Source organism: Anolis carolinensis, chromosome 2, assembly GCF_035594765.1.
Source record: "Anolis carolinensis isolate JA03-04 chromosome 2, rAnoCar3.1.pri, whole genome shotgun sequence".
NCBI lineage: Eukaryota > Metazoa > Chordata > Lepidosauria > Squamata > Dactyloidae > Anolis > Anolis carolinensis.
This window is the reverse complement of record NC_085842.1, coordinates 12,327,050-12,349,006: the sequence shown is the minus strand read 5'-3', so window position 1 is coordinate 12,349,006 and position 21,957 is coordinate 12,327,050. Positions and strand designations below refer to the sequence as shown.

Sequence of the window (21,957 nt, the reverse complement as noted above, 5' to 3'; positions counted from 1 at the left end):
TCCTCCTTGTCCAGCTTGCATAGAAACGGGGAATGCATTCTAATTGTGCGTTCAGTGAAACGTTGACAGCAAAGTTCCTTCCAAGTTTTCCCTTAAAGAGCCCATGTCAGTCCAGGCATCAAAATTAAATCAAATATCAGCCTTCCCTCTAAGATTCTTTGAACTCTTTGGAAATGTGTTTTTTCCCTTCCAATTTCATCTGTCCTTGTATTTGCACAGCCGTTAGTGGCTCAATCTGATTTCATTACTTGGTGTAAACGCCCTGCCGAGAGTTTACTGATCTAAAGAGGCATTGAAGTGGGGAATTCCCAGCAGGAAGAGCTATTTATAAACACACCCAAAACCGCAAGAAGAGGAAATGTTCTTTCTTTTTATTGCCGAAGGAACCCTCTTGGAATCACAATTACTTTCGTTCTAGACCCAAAACTTTCCTTCTCCTTCAATATTGATTCCGAAGGCATTTCTATGAGGAAGGAGGGATTTGGGCACTGAATGGGGCAACCGTGGCTTTTGGGAGCAGCTGCCTTGGCCTTCCTGCTGGCCAGCATCACAGGTGAGTAAATACTCCAGGGCTAAAATCAATTGTTATTAAATGATCCAAAAAAAATGCTACTTAAATCGAACCAATTGAAAATTAGAAAAGCCCACATGCATTAATGTAAATGAACAAAACAAAGCAATCAAATGCAAAAATATAATCTTCCTAATAAGTAAAGGTTTTCCCCTGGCATTAAGTCTAGCTGTGTCCGACTCTGGGGGTTGGTGCTCATCTCCATTTCTAAGCCCAAGAGCCGGCATTGTGGCCACTGGCGTGACTGCATGGAGTGCCATTATTTTCCCTCCGGAGGGGTACCTATTGATCTACTCACATTCACATGTTTTCGAACTGCTAGGTTGGCAAGAGCTGGGGCTAACAGTGGGAGCTCACCCCACGTTACAGATTTGAACTGCCGACGTTTCAGCACACAAATAATCAGTACAAGAAAACCGCACTACAAACTAGAGCTGACAGCTGGCACAACAAAACAATGCATGGAAAGTTCCTTGACAAAATTCTATCTATCTTGTTTGCTGTGTCATAATAAATTATTGTTATTATTGACACAACGATGTTGTATGACACAGCAAACAAGATAGTTATGCTGGATTTTGTTTCACAAAATCACAAGTTGAACACTTCCCAAGTGTCTAGGACTGTGTGATGTATTTTCGGATGATGCATGCAGATCCCAGTAGGGTGGCCTTTTGCAGTTGACAGATCGTAATTTTGTCAATGTCTATTGTTTCCAAATGCCGGCTGAGATCTTTCGGCACGGCACCCAGTGTGCCCATCACCACCGGGACCACCTGCACTGGTTTCTGCCAGAGTCTTTGAAGTTCAATCTTGAGGTCCTGGTAGCGGCTGAGTTTTTCCTGTTGTTTTTCGTCAATGCGACTGTCACCTGGGATGGCAACATCAATGATCCAAACCTTGTTCTTTTCCACAACTGTGATGTCTGGTGTGTTGTGTTCCAGAACTTTGTCAGTCTGGATTCGGAAGTCCCACAGTCTCTTTGCGTGTTCATTTTCCATTAACTTTGCAGGTTTGTGATCCCACCAGTTCTTTGCTGCTGGCAGGTGGTACTTAAGGCATAAGTTCCAATGAATCATTTGGGCCACATAGTTGTGCCTCTGTTTGTAGTCTGTCTGTGCGATTTTCTTACAGCAGCTGAGGATATGATCCATGGTTTCGTCGGTTTCTTTGCATAGTCTGCATTTTGGGTCATCAGCTGATTTTTCGATCTTGGCCTTGATTGCATTTGTCCTGATGTCTTGCTCCTGGGCTGCAAGGATCAGGCCTTCTGTCTCCTTCTTCAGGGTCCCATTCGTGAGCCACAGCCAGGTCTTCTCCTTATCAGCTTTTCCTTCAATTTTGTCAAGGAACTTCCCATGCAATGTTTTGTTGTTGTTGTTGTTGTTGTTGTTGTTATTATTATTATTATTATTATTATTATTATTATTATTATTATTATTATTATTATTATTATTATTATTATGAGCTTCCTCCAAGCCTAGAAGGCCTGGCAAGGCATAGGTGGCTCTATTAAGGAAGAATGAGCTGACCAAAGAAAACCCTAGGGCATTGGTGGGTTGCCATAAGTCCACAGGGGATGAAGACGCAGATAAACACACAAAAGACACCATGTTTCATCTGACCTTGGATGCTAAGCCGGGTCAGCCATGGCCGGCCCTTGGATGGGAGGCCACCAATGAATCCAGGTCCTGTAGCTTTTGTTTCAGAGGAAAGAACTGGCCAAAGCACTCTGAGGTCTATGAAATCCATGGGTCTTGGTGCCACACAAGAACTGTCCTTGGTCTCTTTCCCCCCAAATGCTGCAGACTGGAACTTCTATCCCAGAACCCCTCAGAGAGCCATGCAGTGCTATGCAGTGCAAGGAGGGGGATTTTGAGACTAGCAGTCCAAGAAGAAGAGCCTTTCCCAAACCCCAGAAGGACTGCTAAGGAATCCCAGGTGCTGTAAGCAATATTTCAGAGCAGGGGGTTGGGACTCTTGGGGGGGTCGTGAGGGGGGTGTCAGAGGGGTCACTCACCAAAGACCATCAGAAAACACATGTTGGAGATGTGTGGCATGTTTACTAGTTCCATCACCAGTTTCGTAGAGAGTGCTCTCTGAGTGTTGGTGACCTACAACTTCCAGAATTGAAAAACAGACCCTCCCAACCCCACCAATATTCCATGTTGGCCATGTACAGTAGGTAGTGTGCCAAGTTTGATGCAGATCCATTGTGGGCTGGGTTCAGAGTGCTCTTTGATTGTAGGTGAACTATAAATCCCAGCAACTCTAACTCCCAAATTTCAAGGTCTATTTTCTCCAAACTCCACCAGTGTTCACATTTAGGCATATTGAGTATTTGTGCCAAGTTTGGTCCAGATCCATCACTGTTTGAGTCCACAGTGCTCTCTGGATGTAGGTGAACTATAACTCCCAAACTCAAGGTCAATGCCCACCAAACCCTTCCAGTATTTTCTGTTGGTCATGGGAGTTCTGTGTGCCGGGTTTGGTTCAATTCTATCATTGGTGGAGTTCAGAATGCTCTTTGATCCTAAATTAACTATAAATCCCAGCAACTACGACTCCCAAATGACAAAATCAATCCCCTCACAACCCCACCAGTATTCAAATTTCGCTCAGCCTTCCTTATGGTCCAGCTCTCACATCCATAGGTTACTACAGGGCATACCATTGCTTTAACTATAATAATAATAATAACACAACACACCAGACCTCACAGTTGTGGAAAAGAAAAAGGTTTGTATCATTGATGCTGCCATCCCAGGTGACAGTTGCATTGACGAAAAACAACAGGAAAAACTCAGCCGCTATCAGGACCTCAAGATTGAACTTCAAAGAGTCTGGCAGAAACCAGTGCAGGTGGTCCCGGTGGTGATGGGCACACTGGGTGCCGTGCCAAAAGATCTCAGCCAGCATTTGGAAACAATAGACATTGACAAAATCACGATCTGCCAACTGCAAAAGGCCACTCGACTGGGATCTGCGCACATCATCTGAAAATACATCACACAGTCTTAGACACTTGGGAAGTGTTCGACTTGTGATTTTGTGATATGAAATCCAGCATGTCTATCTTGTTTGCTGTGTCATACAACAATAATAAGAAAATCGCACAGACTGACTACAAACAGAGGCACAACTATGTGGCCCAAATGATTCATTGGAACTTATGCCTCAAGTACCACCTCCCAGCAGCAAAGAACTGGTGGGATCACAAACCTGCAAAAGTATTGGAAAATGAGCACGCAAAGATACTGTGGGACTTCTGAATCCAGACTGACAAAGTTCTGGAACACAACACACCAGACATCACAGTTGTGGAAAAGAACAAGGTTTGGATCATGGATGTTGCCATCCCAGGTGACAGTCGCATAGATGAAAAACATCAGGAAAAACTCAGCTGCTATCAGGACCTCAAGATTGAACTTCAAAGACTCTGGCAGAAACCAGTGCAGGTGGTCCCGGTGGTGATGGGCACATTGGGTGCTGTGCCAAAAGATCTCAGCTGGCATTTGGAAACAATTTGCCAACTGCAAAAGGCCACTCTACTGGGATCTGCACGCATCATCCGAAAATACATCACACAGTCCTAGACACTTGGGAAGTGTTTGACTTGTGATTTTGTGAAAGGAAATCCAGCATATCTATCTTGTTTGCTGTGTCATAATAAAATAATAATAATAATAATAATAATAATAATAATAATAATAATAATAATAATAATATACATCACATAGTCCTAGACACTTGGGAAGATTTCGACTTGTGATTTTGTGAAACGAAATCCAGCATATCTATCTTGTTTGCTGTGTCATAATAATAATAATAATAATAATAATAATAATAATAATAATAATAATAATAATAATATACATCACACAGTACTAGACACTTGGGAAGTGTTTGACTTGTGATTTTGTGATATGAAATCCAGCATGACTATCTTGTTGGCTGTGTCATAATAAATAATAATAATAATAATAATAATAATAATAATAATAATAATAATAATATACATCACATAGTCCTAGACACTTGGGAAGTGTTGGACTTGTGATTTTGTGATATGAAATCCAGCATGACTATCTTGTTGGCTGTGTCTTAATAATAATAATAATAATAATAATAATAATAATAATAATAATAATATACATCACACAGTCCTAGACACTTGGGAATTGTTCGACTTGTGATTTTGTGATACGAAATCCAACATGTCTATCTTGTTGGCTGTGTCATACAATAAAATTATTATTATTATTATATGAGTTTTGGGGAGATGTTGACACACATAAACAGATGGGGCTAGACTGCAGTTCCCAGCATCCCTTTCATTTCCTGTGCTGGATAAAGACCTGGTGGAATGGGAGTCCAGCAAAAAGCTCAAGGCGCCAGATCTTGGATGCTAAGCAGGGCCAGCCTTGGTTAGACCTTGGATGGGAGACCGCCAACGAACGTGAGGCGCCTGAGGCTCTGCTTCAGAGGAAGGAACTGGCCAAGCCTCCCCTGCGAGTGACTAATATTCTGAGAAAACCTTCTGTGTTTTATGAGCTTGCCATAAACCGAAGGAGTGCAGTTTCCTCCGGGTGCGCTGCAGGCGAGGCAGGCTCTCCTCTCCCTCCCTCTCCTTTGTGCGACTTGGCTTGGAAAGCTCCTCCTCGCCCGCCCTTTTTGACTGGCGTCCAGATGGCGTGATCGGGGGACGGAAGCGGTTCAGATCCGGGATAATGGCCCCCATGGGACAGCTCTGGGGGCTGCTGGGGGTGGCAGTGCCCCTCCTGATGGAGGTCGGGCTTGGAGGTGCGTCAAGGCAAAGGAGTGGGAGCTGGCCAGCATTAAGGGCCTTTGGGGCGGGCCAGGGGGGGGCTCAGGGGGAAATGGGCTTCCTCCTTAGGCTTCCCAATGGGGAGGTGTCCTCTATGCTTGGGAAAGTTACTTCGGGCATTCGGGAAGTTACTTGTCCAGCCATGGAAAGGTTGCGTTTTAGAGCTCTTTGGGTCACCTTTTGGGAACTTTATCCTGGGGAAAAGTCGCCTTTTGGAACTCGGAAACATTACCTCTTTTCTGAGAAGTTACATTTTACAGCTTGGAAAAGTTGTACAGTAGAGTCTCGCTTATCCAACATAAACGGGCCGGCAGAATGTTGGATAAGCGAATATGTTGGATAATAAGGAGGGATTAAGGAAAAGCCTATTAAACATCAAATTAGGTTATGATTTTACAAATTAAGCACCAGAACATCATGTTATACAACAGATTTGACAGAAAAAGTAGTTCATTACACATTAATGCTATGTAGTAATTACTGTATTTACAAATTTAGCACCAAAATATCACGATGTATTGAAAACATTGACTACAAAAATGCGTTGGATAATCCAGAACGTTGGATAAGCGAGTGTTGGATAAGTGAGACTCTACTGTACTTTCAAGGGTGGGGCCTGGAAAAGTTACTTGCCTTTTGACAACGTTACTTTTGGCAATGGGAAAGTTACCTGTTCAGGCATGGAAAGGTTTCTTTTTGGAGCTATTTTGGTCTCCTTTTGGGAACATAAGCTTTTCAAAAGTGGGATCTGGGAAAAAGTCACCTTTGGGAAACTGAAAGCATTACCTGCTTGGGGAAAGTTACATTTTACTGCTTGGCAAAGGTATGTTTTCAAGGGTGAAACCTGGGAGCACGTTACTTTTGGCATTGGGAAAGTTACCTGTTCAGTTATGGGAAGGTTTCTTTTTTGGAGCTTTTTTGGCCACCTTTTGGGAACATTAACTTTTCAGGAGTGGGATCTGGGGAAAAGTCAACTTTTGGAAACTCTGAAACATTATTTCCTTGGGGGAAGTTACATTTTACAGCTTGGAAAAGTTGTACCTTCAAGGGTGGAGCCTGAGAAAGTTACTTTTGGCATTGGGAAAGTTACCTGTTCAGGCATGGAAAGGTTTCTTTTTGGAGCTCTTTTTGTCACCTTTTGGGGACATTATGTTTTCAAGATATGGGAAAACGTAACTTTTGGGATCTCGGAAATATTACCTCCTTGTGGGAAGTTACCTTTTAAAACTTGAGAAAGTTACATTATGGAATTAAGGAAGGTATTGAGCTTTGACGACACACTTTTGTGCCATTTTGAAGGATTCCTTTTCCAGGTCAAGACTGGGAGAGTGGCTTTTGGGAGCTCGTAAAAGTTACTTTTCTCCTGGAAAAGTTATGTTTTACAACTAGGAACAGTTATGCTTTCAGGGGTGGAGCCTGGGAAAGTTACTCGGCTTGGAAAGATTACTTCAGGCATTTGGAAAGTTACCTTTTCAAGCATGGGCAGGTTGCATTTTTGGAGCTCTTTTGGACATGTTATGTTTTCAAGAGTGGAACCTGAGAAAGTAACTTTTTGGAGCTTGGAAACCTAACTTTTCCTGGGAAGAAGTTCCCTTTTAATATGCTTTCACAGTATGGAGCCGGGGAAAGTTATTCAGCTTGGAAAGATTACCTTTGGCGTTTGAAAAGTTACTTTTTCAGGCACAGAAAGGTTGCCCTCTTGGAAGTCTTTGGAGACCTTTTGTTTTCAAGAGTGGAACCAGGGAAAGTAACTTTTTCAAAGTCAGAAACTTTGCTTTTCCTCCTGGGAAGAAGTTTAGCTTTTAATATGCTTTCAATACATATGGAGCCTGGGAAAGTTACTCAGCTTGGAAAAGTTACTTTTGGCGTTTGGAAGGATTCATGGAAAGGTTGCTTTCTTGGAGCTATTTTGTCTCTCGGAAAGCATTATGTTTTCAAGAATGGAACGTGGAAAAATAACTGAGCTTGGAAACATTACTTTTCCTCCTTCGAGGAAGTTGCCCTTTATAACTTGAGAAAACTACATTTTCAAGGGTCAAGCCTGGGAAAGTGAGCAACTTTTAGCATTTGGAAGTATGGAAAAGATGCCAATCCTAGATGAAACCAATTAATCTTGGGACTTAGCAGGTCTTGGAAAAGTTACTTTTTGGACTGCAGATTCCAAGGAAACTTTATTAGTCACAGGCCATGTTTCTCAGCTGGAGGGAGGGCACTCCAGTCGTCACCCAAAAAGTAACTTAGAAATGGCAGAGAAATGACATGATTTGTCTGAAACAGATAAATGAAATTGTGGGGGAAACATTTCCGGACTTTGTGAGGATATGCAGAACTATAGATAACAGGAAACCCTATTGAAATGAAGGATGTCTGGCCCAAGGATAGCATATAATTGCATTGGAGGACCTAGAGATGACATATTTTTTATTTGATAATATTTTTACTCTTATTTAGAGAGGACATATCCTGACCTTAAGCCATGAGAAGAGTCTGCAAACACATGAAATTCTTATATTATTATTATTATTATTATTATTATTATTATTATTATTAGTATTAGTATTATTAGTATTAGTATTTGTAGGATATGGTAGTGGATACATTTCTAGATTTTGTTATATATATTATCAAACTATAATATACTAGCTGTGCCCGGCCACGCGTTGCTGTGGCAAAGTGGTGGTGGTATTGGTTAAAAATTGTTGTGTAATTTTTATTTGACGTTATTTGCAATTTTTTATTAATTTTATTGTAAGTTATATTTTTATTTATTATATTTTATTATTTTCTTGTATTATTTTTAGTTATTTTCTGTTATTATAGTACAGTGCAGTCTCACTTATCCAAGCTAAACAGGCCGGCAGAAGCTTGGATAAGCGAATATCTTGGATAATAAGGAGGGATTAAGGAAAAGCCTATTAAACATCAAATTAGGTTATGATTTTACAAATTAAGCACCAAAACATCATGTTATACAACAAATTTGACAGAAAAGGTAGTTCAATACGTAGTAATGTTATGTTGTAATTACTGTATTTATCAATTTAGCACCAAAATATCACGATATATTGCAAACATTAACTACAAAAATGGCTTGGATAAACCAGAAACTTGGATAAGCGAGGCTTGGATAAGTGAGACTCTACTGTATTTTATTGTATTAATTTTTTGTGTTTTTTATTATTTTTTATCGGGTTGCTAGGAGACCAAGTTGGAGGAGCTTAGCCTTCTAACTGGCAGCCATTGGATAAAAGCGATTATTCCTCTCTCTCTAATTAGGACTTTATTTTTCTTTTCTTTTTGTTGTATCAACCTAGAGGCATGGATGATGGGTTGTGTTGTCAATTTTCGAGGTTGGGGGGCCTGTAGTTTTGTTGTTTTGTGGGTCGCCGTGATGCCATCACTCTTTTATATATATAGATGTGACATAGATACATGAAATTGTAGAAACTGGTTTCATGATCGTATTGTAAGGAGTTGCGTAAAAGCCGTCATCTGCCTGTAGGCCAAGGTAGTGGTTTCCTAACTGACACTAGGGCAAACCACAGAGTTCATTTGCCCTAATTCAGAGAAAAATGTAGACGTGTTTTTTTTATTTCCAAACCGCAGAGTTCAATTGCACCCATTCGGAGAAAAATGTAGATGCTTTTTATTTCATGACATTTCCTTCCTTCCTGTTCCACGGAAGCACAAGGCTGTATGTGAGAAAAATAAAACCAAGTAAAAACCCACAAAGGAGAAATAGCTCATTCTGGGTGCTTTGGCTTTTACGCTTTTCAGCTGCTTTGGGTCTCAATCTTGGGGAAAATTGGGGGAGAAATAATAATAATAATAATAATAATAATAATAATAATAATAATAATAATAATAAATAATAATAAAAAATAATAAAAATTGAAGGAAAAGCTGATAAGGAGAAGACCTGGCTCTGGCTCACGAATGGGACCCTGAAGAAGGAGACAGAAGGCCTGATCCTTGCAGCCCAGGAGCAAGACATCAGGACAAAGGCCATTCAGGCCAAGATCGAAAAATCAGCTGATGACCCAAAATGCAGACTGTGCAAGGAAACCGACGAAACCATTGATCATATCCTCAGCTGCTGTAAGAAAATCGCACAGACAGACTACAAACAGAGGCACAACTATGTGGCCCAAATGATTCATTGGAACTTATGCCTCAAGTCCCACCTGCCAGCAGCAAAGAACTGGTGGGATCACAAACCTGCAAAAGTATTGGAGAATGAGCACGCAAAGATCCTGTGGGACTTCCGAATCCAGACTGACAAAGTTCTGGAACACAACACACCAGACATCACAGTTGTGGAAAAGAACAAGGTTTGGATCATTGATGTTGCCATCTCTGGTGACAGTCGCATTGACGAAAAACAACAGGAAAAACTCAGCCGCTCTCAGGACCTCAAGATCGAACTTCAAAGACTCTGGCAGAAACCAGTGCAGGTGGTCCCGGTGGTGATGGGCACACTGGGTGCTGTGCCAAAAGATCTCAGCCGGCATTTGGAAACAATAGACATTGACAAAATCACCATCTGCCAACTGCAAAAGGCCACCCTACTGGGATCTGCACACATCATCAGAAAATACATCACACAGTCCTAGACACTTGGGAAGTGTTCGACTTGTGGTTTTGCGAAATGAAATCCAGCATGTCTATCTTGTTTGCTGTGCCATACAACGTCGTTGTGTTGATAATAATAATAATAATAATAATAATAACAACAACAAGGCAGGTTGGGTATCCTTTATTTGGAATTCTGAAATATCCCCAAATTGAAAATTATCTTTCTGTGTGGCTGCGATAGTAATACCTTTGCAAGGAGAGGTGGGATCATCATCATTGGCCATCATCATCATCATCATCATCATCATCATCATCATCATCTCCCAAGTTACAAACAAGATAGGTTCTGTAAGTGTATTCTTAAGCGGAAATTGTTTGTAAGTCTGAACAGGTACATTTTAAAGTGCAACTCCAGCCTCTCTATCTATCTATCTACAGTAGAGTCTCACTTATCCAACAAAAACGGGCTGGCAGAACGTTGGATAAGCGAATATGTTGGATAATAAGGAGAGATTAAGAAAAAGCCTATTAAACATCAAAATAGGTTATGATTTTACAAATTAAGCACCAAAACATCATGTTATACAACAAATTTGACAGAAAAAGTAGTTCAATACACATTAATGCTATGTAGTAATTACTGTATTTACGAATTTAGCACCAAACTATCACGGTATATTGAAAACATTGACTACTGTGATGAACCATGGGCCTTGTAGTCCTGCTCAGGACATTGTAATTCCTGATGAAGATGAAAACTTGGGTTTTTTACCTTCCCAGTCTGAACTGGATTCCTCTCAGCCAGATCTTTCCCAGGCAGATCTGGGAACCTTGCACCTGCAAGAAAGTTGTGCCCCAGAAGTATGTCAAACAACCCCAGAGCCTACTTCTCCCGTGTTCTTGCGCCGGGAGTTTTGTAAACAACAGAGAAGTTTGGATTCAGCTTCGCGCAGGAGTGCGAGGATAGCAGCTAAGAATGTTGCCAATTAACACTGGTTCTCGTGAGAATCTTTAAGGAGTTTAACATCTGGTCTCAGAGTTTAGCTTTCGTTTCTGATTCCCAGAGAACCGCTTTGGTGAGAAAGTTGGACTCTATATAGGTGTTTTGCCCGCGTAGCAACTTCGCGGAGTCAATTCGTCAGCCTACGGAGCGAGTTGTGTCTGGACAGCGCGCTCCGGTTCAAGCCTCGCTCCTGCTCAAGCCTTGCCTTGCTATCCAGCCTTCGCCTTGCTTCCCAGCCTTGTTTATCTACGGACTTTGCCTAGTTTCCCAGGATCAATCCTTGCCTTGTTCCACGGATTTATCAAGTTATTCCACGGACCTTGTTCTTGTTCTTAGTTACCTTGTTCCACGTTCAAGATCAAGTTATTTCCTAGCCACGCTCAAGTTTTATGGACTAAAGGACCTTGTCATCTCCCCTCACTTTGCTTGGCAAAGTGAGTGTTTCGGTTATTGGATTACAACTTTGGACCTTAATATTTCATATTGGACATTATTTCTTTGGACTAATTTTGACCTTTCCTGAAAGGTCTGCTTCTGGACTATCTTTTACATTTGCTTTTACTAACTTTATATATTTCCTTAATAAAGATATTAGATAGATTCTGGCTTCTGCGTATGGTTATTGGTGCTCTGTAGCCTGGGTCGTGACAGTTTGACTCCGCCACCCTAAGCACCAATTAACCTTGGCCAGAATGTCTACCGGAACCGTACCCGGTGGGCAGCCACTGAGCTACACCATCAGCAAGGACGAAGTGGATCGCATCCGCGACAGACTCAACGCCCAGGATGGAGAAATAAAGGGCTTGCGGGAGCGCGGAATCCGCCTCCCGGCCATGGCGTTGCCTACCAAGTTTACTGGAGAAGCTTCCAAGGTTCATGTTTTCCGTCGCCAATGTCAAGCTTATCTAGAGGCCCGTGATGCCGAGTTTCCCCAAGAAGACATCAAAGTGGCATGGGTTTACAGTCTTCTAGACGGGCCAGCGGCCAACTGGGCGACGGCACTGTTCGACCAAGCCTCTCCACACCTAAGATCAGCGCAACATTTCTTGGACCACCTCAAGGAGACTTGGGGAATCGAGGACAATTTGGAGGCAGCCGGCCACAAACTCCGTCGCCTTTTCCAAGGAGACAGACCTATGTCTCAGTATATAGCCGAGTTCCGAGTGCTGGCCCACAACACCGGCTGGAACGATGTAGCCCTCAGAGGACAATTCCGGGAGGGTCTCAACATTGAAATGCTGGAAGAAATCTCCAAGGTGGATCCTCCCCAGACCCTCGAGGCACTCATTGATCAATGTTTACGGGCTGAAGTCATGATTGCCAACAGGAAACAGTGGGTTCGAGGCCAGGGCAGTAGAGCCGGGGCAAAACCCCCCGCTCCCGCCAGCGTTCAGCCACGTCCAGCGTGGAGACCCCCACCGCCAACCCCATACCCCAGAGGAGGCGAGGAGGTGCCGATGCAGTTGGGCAATGTGCGTCCCAGACTAGATGCCGCCGAGAAGGCCCGTCGTCAACGCTTAAACCTCTGTTGGTACTGCGGGAACGGGGGCCACTTCGCCAGAGAGTGCCCAGCCAAGGGGAAGCCTGCCGCCCGGCTTGCGGCGGCGTCCTCCACGGAGACGAAGACGTCTGAGCCGACTGGCACACAGCCGGCGGGGGAAGCCAACGACCGGGTGTAGAGAGGCTCGCCAACCCGGTCAAAAAATCCATTCAAGAGCCGCCAACCGGGGTCCTGTTCCTTCTCGTGGTCACATTATGGTCAGCAAAAAGGGGACCCGTCATGATCCACGCCATGATAGACTCTGGAGCTACCAACAACTTCATTGATAGAGAGTATGCCGACTCTCTGGGATTACAATATCATGATTTCAAGAATGCCCGTGTGGTGCAAGCCATAGACGGCCGCCCCCTCAAGACGGGCCCCGTAAGTCAATGGTCGGAACCCACCAGGATGTGGATAAGAGAACATATGGAAGAGATTTCCTTCTTTGTTACCGAGGTTCCCCATTTCCCTGTGATTTTGGGAATTCCATGGCTGACTCTCCACGACCCTAACATCTCCTGGTCCAACAGAGAACTGCAGTTTGCTTCACCGTACTGCCAAAACCATTGCCTCGTAGCCAAGGTATGCCATGCCACAGACACCGAGCCCATCATCACCTTGCCAAAGAAGTACTCCGAGTATTGGGATGTATTCAATGAGAAAGAAGCCGAGAAATTACCCCCACATAGACCTTATGACTGTGCCATTGACTTGGTGGAGGGGGCCCCGATCCCGCGAGGGCATCTCTACTCCCTGACTGAACCAGAGCAAGAAGCTCTCAGGGAATTCCTAGAGACAAACCTTCGCAAGGGATTCATCAGACCCTCTCAATCCCCAGCCGCCTCTCCAGTGATGTTTGTGAAGAAGAAGTCAGGGGAACTACGATTGGTGGTGGACTACAGAGCATTGAACAATATCACCAAGCGGAACAGCTATCCCCTGCCCTTAATCTCGGATCTACTGGATCGGCTTCGAGGAGCCAAGGTTTACACCAAGCTGGATCTTCGGGGGGCTTACAACTTAGTTCGCATCAGGGAAGGGGACGAGTGGAAGACCGCCTTCCAGACCAAATTCGGATTATTCGAGTCCCGAGTTATGAATTTCGGTTTATGCGGAGCCCCCGCAACGTTCCAGCATTTTGTCAATGACATTTTTCAGGACTATCTGGACAGGTTCTTGATAATCTACCTGGACGATTTTTTGGTGTTTTCTAGATCACAATCAGAACATGAGAACCACGTCAAAATGGTGTTACAACGATTGCGGGATCATGGACTTTATGCCAAACTGGAAAAATGCGCCTTTGATCTACAAGAGGTAGATTTCCTTGGTTACCGCATCTCGCCTTTAGGGCTCTCCATGGATCCAGCCAAGGTTTCAGCAGTATTGGACTGGCGGGCGCCAACTAACAAGAAAGAGGTGCAGCGTTTCTTGGGGTTCGCGAATTATTACCGCAAGTTCATTCCAGATTTTGCCCACTGGTCTGACCCAATCACTAGCTGCATCCGTGGAAAACAGCCCTTCCGCTGGACTGATCAAGCAGAGAAAGGGTTCCAGCAACTAAAGAAATTATTCACGTCCCAGCCAATTCTACAGCACCCAGATCCTGGAACCCCTTTTGTTGTGCAAGCGGACGCCTCGGATGTGGCAATTGGGGCTGTACTCTTACAACCGGTGGGAGACCACCTTCATCCCTGTGCCTTTCACTCCCGTCAACTAACCACACCAGAGAAAAATTATACCATTTGGGAAAAAGAACTACTGGCCATAAAGGCAGCTTTTGAAACTTGGAGACATTGGCTAGAAGGGGCCAAATTTCCCATTGAAGTCCACACTGATCATCGTAATCTAGAACACCTAAGAACTGCCCGCAAACTAAACCAGAGGCAGCAACGTTGGGCTTTATTCTTTGAACGTTTCAACTTCCAGATCCATTATGTGACCCCAGCCCAAACCAAGCAAGCAGACGCCCTGTCACGTAAACCGGAATACGCTGCAGGACGCAAGGAGACCTTTGAATCCCAACTGCTACAACCCGAGAACTTTGCCACGCTCACGGTGGGGAACACCAAATCCATTCCCATTGGTTCAACTTCCCCTACTCCAGGACCCATCTGTGCTCAAGAAATCAGGGCTAGTCAGCAAGCAGATGCCTGGGCGCAGGACCAACTTCGCCAAGGTCTGCATTTTCCCTTTTCGCTTAAAGATGGGCTGCTCTGCTATAGAAATCATGTTTATATCCCACCCGGACCGGGCAGGGAAAAAGCGCTTCGCCTGTGTCATGACTGCAAACCAGCAGGACACTTCGGACTATTTAAAACTATGCATTTGATCCTAAGGGATTTTTGGTGGCCCAAGATCCGCAAGGATGTAGAAAAATATGTCAACACCTGCCCAGTATGCCAGCGCTCCAAGATACGAAGGGAAAAGCCCTCAGGGCTTTTACACCCCCTTCCTACCCCATCTCGCCCATGGGAAATAATTTCCGCGGATTTCATCACTGACCTACCACCTTCCTGTGGATTCACCACGATCTTAGTGGTGGTGGACCTTTTCACCAAGTTAGCCCATTTCATTCCCTGCGAAGGCCTCCCCACGGCCAAAGAAACTGCGGATCTATTTCTTCAGCATGTTTTCAGACTACATGGATTGCCCAAGAGTTTAGTCACAGACCGTGGATCTCAATTCACCTCTCGTTTTTGGAAGGCACTACAAAAACTACTGGGCATAGACTCTCGCTTATCTTCAGCTCATCATCCCCAAACAGATGGGCAAACGGAGCGCACCAATGCCACTTTGGAGCAGTATCTTCGCTGTTATGTAAACTACCAACAGGACAATTGGGCTTCTCTGTTACCACTGTCTGAGTTTGCCTACAATAATGGAGTTCAAGCTTCTACAAAAGAAACGCCGTTCTTTGCAAACTACGGCTTCCATCCACGTTTCTTTCCCCCTGTCATTGAAACTTCAGAAGTTCCCGCAGCAGAGGATTGGCTGCAGGAACTCACAGCGGTGCAACAACTTTTGCTCCAGCAACTGGACCAAGCCAAAGAGGACTATAAACGCCACGCTGACAAACACCGCCAGCCGGGCCCTGAAATCAAGGTAGGAGATCGGGTTTTTCTGTCCACTCGCTTTCTGCCCTCCCACCGCCCTTGCCGGAAGTTAGATGCCCGTTTCATCGGCCCCTATCCAGTGGTGGCGCAATTAAACCCCGTGACTTTCAAACTCCAACTTCCGCGTTCAATGCGCATCCACCCAGTGTTTCACCGTTCCCTGCTCCTTCCGGCGGATGGTGTGCGTCCTGATACAGACCAACCGGCCCCCCCTCCTGTTTTGATGAATGGGGAGGAGGAGTTCGAGGTTGAGGACATTTTGGATTCTCGCTTTCATCGCCGCCGCCTACAATATCTCATTGACTGGGTGGGTTTTGGGCCTGAGGAACGCTCTTGGGAAGACGCCTCCACAGTCCATGCTCCTGATCTAACCCGTCGCTTTCATCTGACCTATCCCACCAAACCGCGACCTCGCGCCTCGGGGAGAGGGCCCCAGTTTGGGAGGGGCCTTGAGGAGGGGGATAGTGTGATGAACCATGGGCCTTGTAGTCCTGCTCAGGACATTGTAATTCCTGATGAAGATGAAAACTTGGGTTTTTTACCTTCCCAGTCTGAACTGGATTCCTCTCAGCCAGATCTTTCCCAGGCAGATCTGGGAACCTTGCACCTGCAAGAAAGTTGTGCCCCAGAAGTATGTCAAACAACCCCAGAGCCTACTTCTCCCGTGTTCTTGCGCCGGGAGTTTTGTAAACAACAGAGAAGTTTGGATTCAGCTTCGCGCAGGAGTGCGAGGATAGCAGCTAAGAATGTTGCCAATTAACACTGGTTCTCGTGAGAATCTTTAAGGAGTTTAACATCTGGTCTCAGAGTTTAGCTTTCGTTTCTGATTCCCAGAGAACCGCTTTGGTGAGAAAGTTGGACTCTATATAGGTGTTTTGCCCGCGTAGCAACTTCGCGGAGTCAATTCGTCAGCCTACGGAGCGAGTTGTGTCTGGACAGCGCGCTCCGGTTCAAGCCTCGCTCCTGCTCAAGCCTTGCCTTGCTATCCAGCCTTCGCCTTGCTTCCCAGCCTTGTTTATCTACGGACTTTGCCTAGTTTCCCAGGATCAATCCTTGCCTTGTTCCACGGATTTATCAAGTTATTCCACGGACCTTGTTCTTGTTCTTAGTTACCTTGTTCCACGTTCAAGATCAAGTTATTTCCTAGCCACGCTCAAGTTTTATGGACTAAAGGACCTTGTCATCTCCCCTCACTTTGCTTGGCAAAGTGAGTGTTTCGGTTATTGGATTACAACTTTGGACCTTAATATTTCATATTGGACATTATTTCTTTGGACTAATTTTGACCTTTCCTGAAAGGTCTGCTTCTGGACTATCTTTTACATTTGCTTTTACTAACTTTATATATTTCCTTAATAAAGATATTAGATAGATTCTGGCTTCTGCGTATGGTTATTGGTGCTCTGTAGCCTGGGTCGTGACAACTACAAAAATGCGTTGGATAATCCAGAACGTTGGATAAGTGAGACTCTACTGTATTTATTTACAGCATTTCTATTCCGCCCTTCTTTCTCACCCCGAAGGGGACTCAGGGCGGATCACATGACACATATAGGCAAACATTCAATGCCTTTTAACATAGAACAAAGACAAACAAACATAGGCTCCGAGCCGGCCTCGAACTCATGACCTCTTGGTCAGAGTGATTCATTGCAGCTGGATTCAACTGGTTTGCTCTCCAGCCTGCTCTCCAGCCTCCAGCCTGCGCCACAGCCCGGGCCTAGGCAGAAGCCAATGGCTATCTATCTATCTATCTATCTATCTATCTATCTATCTATCTATCTAATCTATATCTTAGCTTCCAAAAGCATAGGGAAGGGTGAGCATCCCTATGGGTTTTCCTTTGCTGTTTATTTATTTATTTACGGCATTTATATCCCGCCCTTCTCACCCCAAAGGGGATTCAGGGCGGCTCATAACAAAAGGCACAATTCGATGCCCCATATGCACACATAAAATAAAACCAACCATATAAATTTAAACCAAATAATTAAAAACATATCAATCTCAAAACAAATTAATTAAAACCACGCCATACAAAAGCATATTCCGGTTGTCAACTGCACTATTCCATAATTACGTATTTCACTGAGGATTATGGTTCAAAAGCTTGGTCCCACAACCATGTCTTCACCTTTTCCCTAACGGATAAGAGGGAGGGAGCTGATGTGATTTCACTGGGGAGGGAGTTGCGTAGCTGAGGAGCCACCACTGAGAAGGCCCTGTCTCTCGTCCTGCAAAGGAGGTGGGACCATAGAATCCTAGAGTTGGGAGAGACCTCTTGGGCCATCCAGTCCAACCCCATTTTGCCAAGAAGCAGGAAAATCACACTCAAAGCACCCCTGACAGATGACCATCCAGCCTCTTTTTTTAAGGCAGAATAGAGGGGTAGCATGACCTCCCTGGATCTAGACACTAGACTCCAATTGATACAGGCCAGAATCACATTGGCATTTTTCATAGAATCATAGAATCATAGAATAGTAGAGTTGGAAGAGACCACATGGGCCATCTAGTCCAACCCCCCGCTAAGAAGCAGGAAATCGCATTCAAAGCACCCCCGACAGATGGCCATCCAGCCTCTGCTTAAAAGCCTCCAAGGAAGGAGCCTCCACCACGGCCCCGGGGAGAGAGTTCCACTGCCGAACAGCCCTTCTCACAGTGAGGAAGTTCTTCCTGATGTTCAGGTGGAATCTCCTTTCACGAAGTTTGAAGCCATTGTTCCATTGTGTCCTAGTCTGCAGGGCAGCAGAAAACAAGCTTGCTCCCTCCTCCCTTTGACTTCCCTTCATGTATTTGTACATGCCTATCATGTCTCCTCTCAGCCTTCTCTTCTGCAGGCTAAACATGCCCAGCTCTTTAAGCCGCTCCTCATAGGGCTTGTTCTCCAGACCATTAATCATTTTAGTCGCCCTCCTCTGGACGCTTTCCAGCTTGTCAACATCTCCCTTCAACTGCGGTGCCCAGAATTGGACACAGTGTGATTCCAGGTGTGGTCTGACCAAGGCAGAATAGAATAAGGGGGAGCAGGACTTCCCTGGATCTAGACGCTATTCCCCTATTGATGCAGGCCAAAATCCCATTGGCTTTTTTAGCTGCCGCATCACATTGCTGGCTCATGTTCATCTTCCTCCCCATGAGGACTCCAAGGTCTTTTTCGCACACACTGCTGTCAAGCCAGGCGTCCCCCATTCTGTATCTTTGATTTCCATTTTTTTCTGCCGAAGTGAAGTATCTTGCATTTGTCCCTGTTGAACTTCATTTTGTTAGTTTTGGCCCATCTCTCTAGTCTGTCAAGATCGTTTTGAATTCTGCTCCTGTCTTCTGGAGTGTTAGCTATCCCTCCCAGTTTTGTGTCGTCTGCAAACTTGATGATCGTGCCTTCTAACCCTTCGTCTAAGTCGTTAATAAAGATGTTGAACAGAACCGGGCCCAGGACGGAGCCCTGCGGCACTCCACTTGTCACTTCTTGGAGTCACTTCACCTCTGCATCACATTGTTGGCTCATGTTTAACTTGTTGTCCACGAGGACTCCAAGGTCTTTTTCGCACATACTGTTGTCAAGCCAGGCGTCCTCCATTCTGTATCCTTGCATTCCATTTTTTCTGCCAAAGTGAAGTATCTTGCATTTGTCCCTGTTGAAATTCATTGTGTTAGTTTTGGTCCATCTCTCTAGTCTGTTAAGATCGTTTTGGATTCTGCTCCTGTCTTCTGGAGTCTTGGCTCTCCCTCCCAGTTTGGTGTCACCTGCAAACTTGATGATCGTGCCTCCCCAGATGATCTTAGCTTCTGAGATGGTTCATAGAAGGAGATACATTCTGACTGTATCCCTGTTCAGAAGATTTCTCTTCACTTTCTGTCCCTGTGATCATTGGAATTTTGGAAAATGTGGCATGTTGTGGAAACAAGGCTTGGGGATAAAGCTTCATTAGAGACCCCTCCACCTGATAATGACTCTTTCAGGAGTGGATTTATTAATTATTAATTATTTATTACATCACTTCTACCCCGCCCTTCTCGCCCATCAGGGGACTCAGGGCGGCTTACAATATAAACATACACATCAAAAAAAAACAGTTTACATCAGCTTTTAAAATCCATTAAGATTAAAAATTACAATAAAATTAAGAGTATACATTAAAAAATATACATTATACATTTAAATATACAATTAAGGCGCTTTCCATGTCCAGGTGGGGTCTGTCAGTAGGTCAAATATTCAAATCTCATTTTTGCTGCTACTCATGCTCAAATGCCTGGTCTCATAACCACGTTTTTGCTCTCTTTCAGAAAGATTCGGATTCCCCTTTTTAGAGGTAGATTCCCCCCACTTCCTATGGTCTCACCTGTTGTTCTTAACTATGAGTCATTTATAAGTTGGATGCTCGTAACTTGGGGACGGCCTCCCTGTAATGCAGTTTCCAAATACATGATATGGTACTATAGATGGGGCTTTTAGCCTGTAATCTATTTTGGGAGAAAAAGAAAATCAAATTTTGAATAAGGGCTTTGGTCAAAAGAGGGTCAGCTGTCACCAACACCTTGAGTAGAGCTCAAAAACCAAAGGGAAACTGTTGATGTGGCCCAGCTGGTTAGTAGCCAGCTGCAATAAATCACTACTGATCAAGAGGTAGAATCATAGATGCTATGATTCTAGGCCATGAGTTTGAACCAGCCCGGGTCGGAGTAAGCTCCCGACCATTTAATAGTCTAGCTTGCTGTGGACCTATGCAGCTGAAAGACAGTTGCATCTGTCAAGTAGGAATTTAGGTGCTGCTTATGCGAGGGGGCTAATTTAACTAATTTATGATGCCATAAAATCTCCAGCAGCATGTGGAAGAATGAGGAAGTACTCCATCAAGGACTCAGCATCACAAGTGGATGACGAACAGCAGCTCCCCCTGTGGTTGAAATCGAGCATACCCTCATGAAGCCGGAAGCTGGAATGTTAAATTGCCTCTTGTGTCTGTCTATATATGTCGTATGTCTTATGGCATTGAATGTTTGCCATGAATATATGAATTGTGATCTGCCCTGAGTCTCTTTTGGGGTGAGAAAGAAGGGCGGGATATAAATACTGTAAATAATAAATAAATTGATGTTCTGTCAGAGTAATTAGCAGCCCAGCAGCAGTTGGATGGAGTCAGTGGAATGGAGAATGAAGAGACATCAGAGCCGATGGTAAAACTATATACAAGTTTTACAGTAATAATCAAGACAAACAGACTTGCAGACAATAGACACAGGACTCTCACTCTAGGCAGACAGAATAGAACTGAACTGATGCAATCAGCAATGCACAAACACTTGTGTCTGGACACTCCCCAGTTCCAGCCACACATCAAGGTCAACACAGCTTCTTAGTAATTAACTCTTTCCAGACTATAGCACACTCTGGATGATGCAATCAGTATGCAATACAAACCAAGACACAAATTGCATTTAAACACTATCAATACACAAATCCCACATTAACATGTTCTACGGTAGCAGGGCCCTTGACTATTTTCCCTTGTTTTCTCTTTTGCAGGCGCTCCTTCGCACTCGCTTAGCTATCTCTTCACGGTGGTGTCGGAGCCTGGCCCGGGTCTGCCCCAGTTCATGGTCAGCGGCCACTTCGACGGCCAGCTCTTTGCTTCCTATGACAGCGAGAGGCGGAGTGGAGTCCCCCGGACGGAGTGGATGGAGGAGATGGTGGAGCTGGACCCCGGGTACTGGGACTGGCTGAACCGGAACGCGAGGAACTCGGAGCAGATCTTCAAGTGGCAGATAGGCACCGTGATGCGCCACTACAACCACAGCGGAGGTGAGCAAGGAACCGTGGGACCCCACCCATGAGAAGGGACACGGGAGCCATGTTTCAATATTGGGAAGGGTGCCTCACTTAGGAGGAGGAGATGGCAAGTTTGAGTTCTGCTCTTTGGAGACTGGGACACAAAGAAGCCGTGGTTTCAAACTCTAGGAAAAGGCATTCCATTTGAACATTAGGAAGAACTTCCTGGTGGTAAAACAGTGGAATACCCTGCCTGGGAGCCCAGTAGAGTCTCCTTCTCTGGAAGCCCTTAAACAGAAGCTGATGGCCATCTGTTGGGAGTGCTTTGATTGTGTTAGGGAAATTGAATTCTCCTAAATAGTAGAGCATTTAAAAATACAAAACAGGATTATTGCCAGAGCACTTATCCCACAGCAAACAGAAGCAGCCGTGTTGTGACTGTCCAAGAAGTCTTGAGCTAAGGAGGCAAAGATCCAGAGTTGAATCTTTAAAGTTTCAAAAAAAAACTTTAAGGATTGTTAAGCGTTTGTTAAAAAAAAAAAGGACTA

The 21,957-nt window shown here is 44.5% G+C and overlaps 1 protein-coding gene across 3 annotated transcripts in view; it reads left to right on the top strand.

Moving 5' to 3' along the window:
• Positions 1 to 462: 462 nt before the first annotated feature.
• LOC100552615 (class I histocompatibility antigen, F10 alpha chain) overlaps positions 463 to 21,957 on the top strand; it is a 37,660-nt gene continuing 16,165 nt past the window's right edge. For 2 of the 3 annotated variants that reach the window (XM_016997556.2, XM_003227747.4), the window contains exons 1-2: positions 5,144 to 5,374; positions 21,167 to 21,442. In XM_016997556.2, coding sequence (XP_016853045.2) covers positions 5,302 to 5,374; positions 21,167 to 21,442 — 349 coding nt within the window. In that variant the 5' untranslated portion in view covers positions 5,144 to 5,301. Of the gene's footprint in view, positions 554 to 5,143; positions 5,375 to 21,166; positions 21,443 to 21,957 lie in introns of those variants that run through there. The other variant, XM_016997555.2, reaches the window with a different exon arrangement.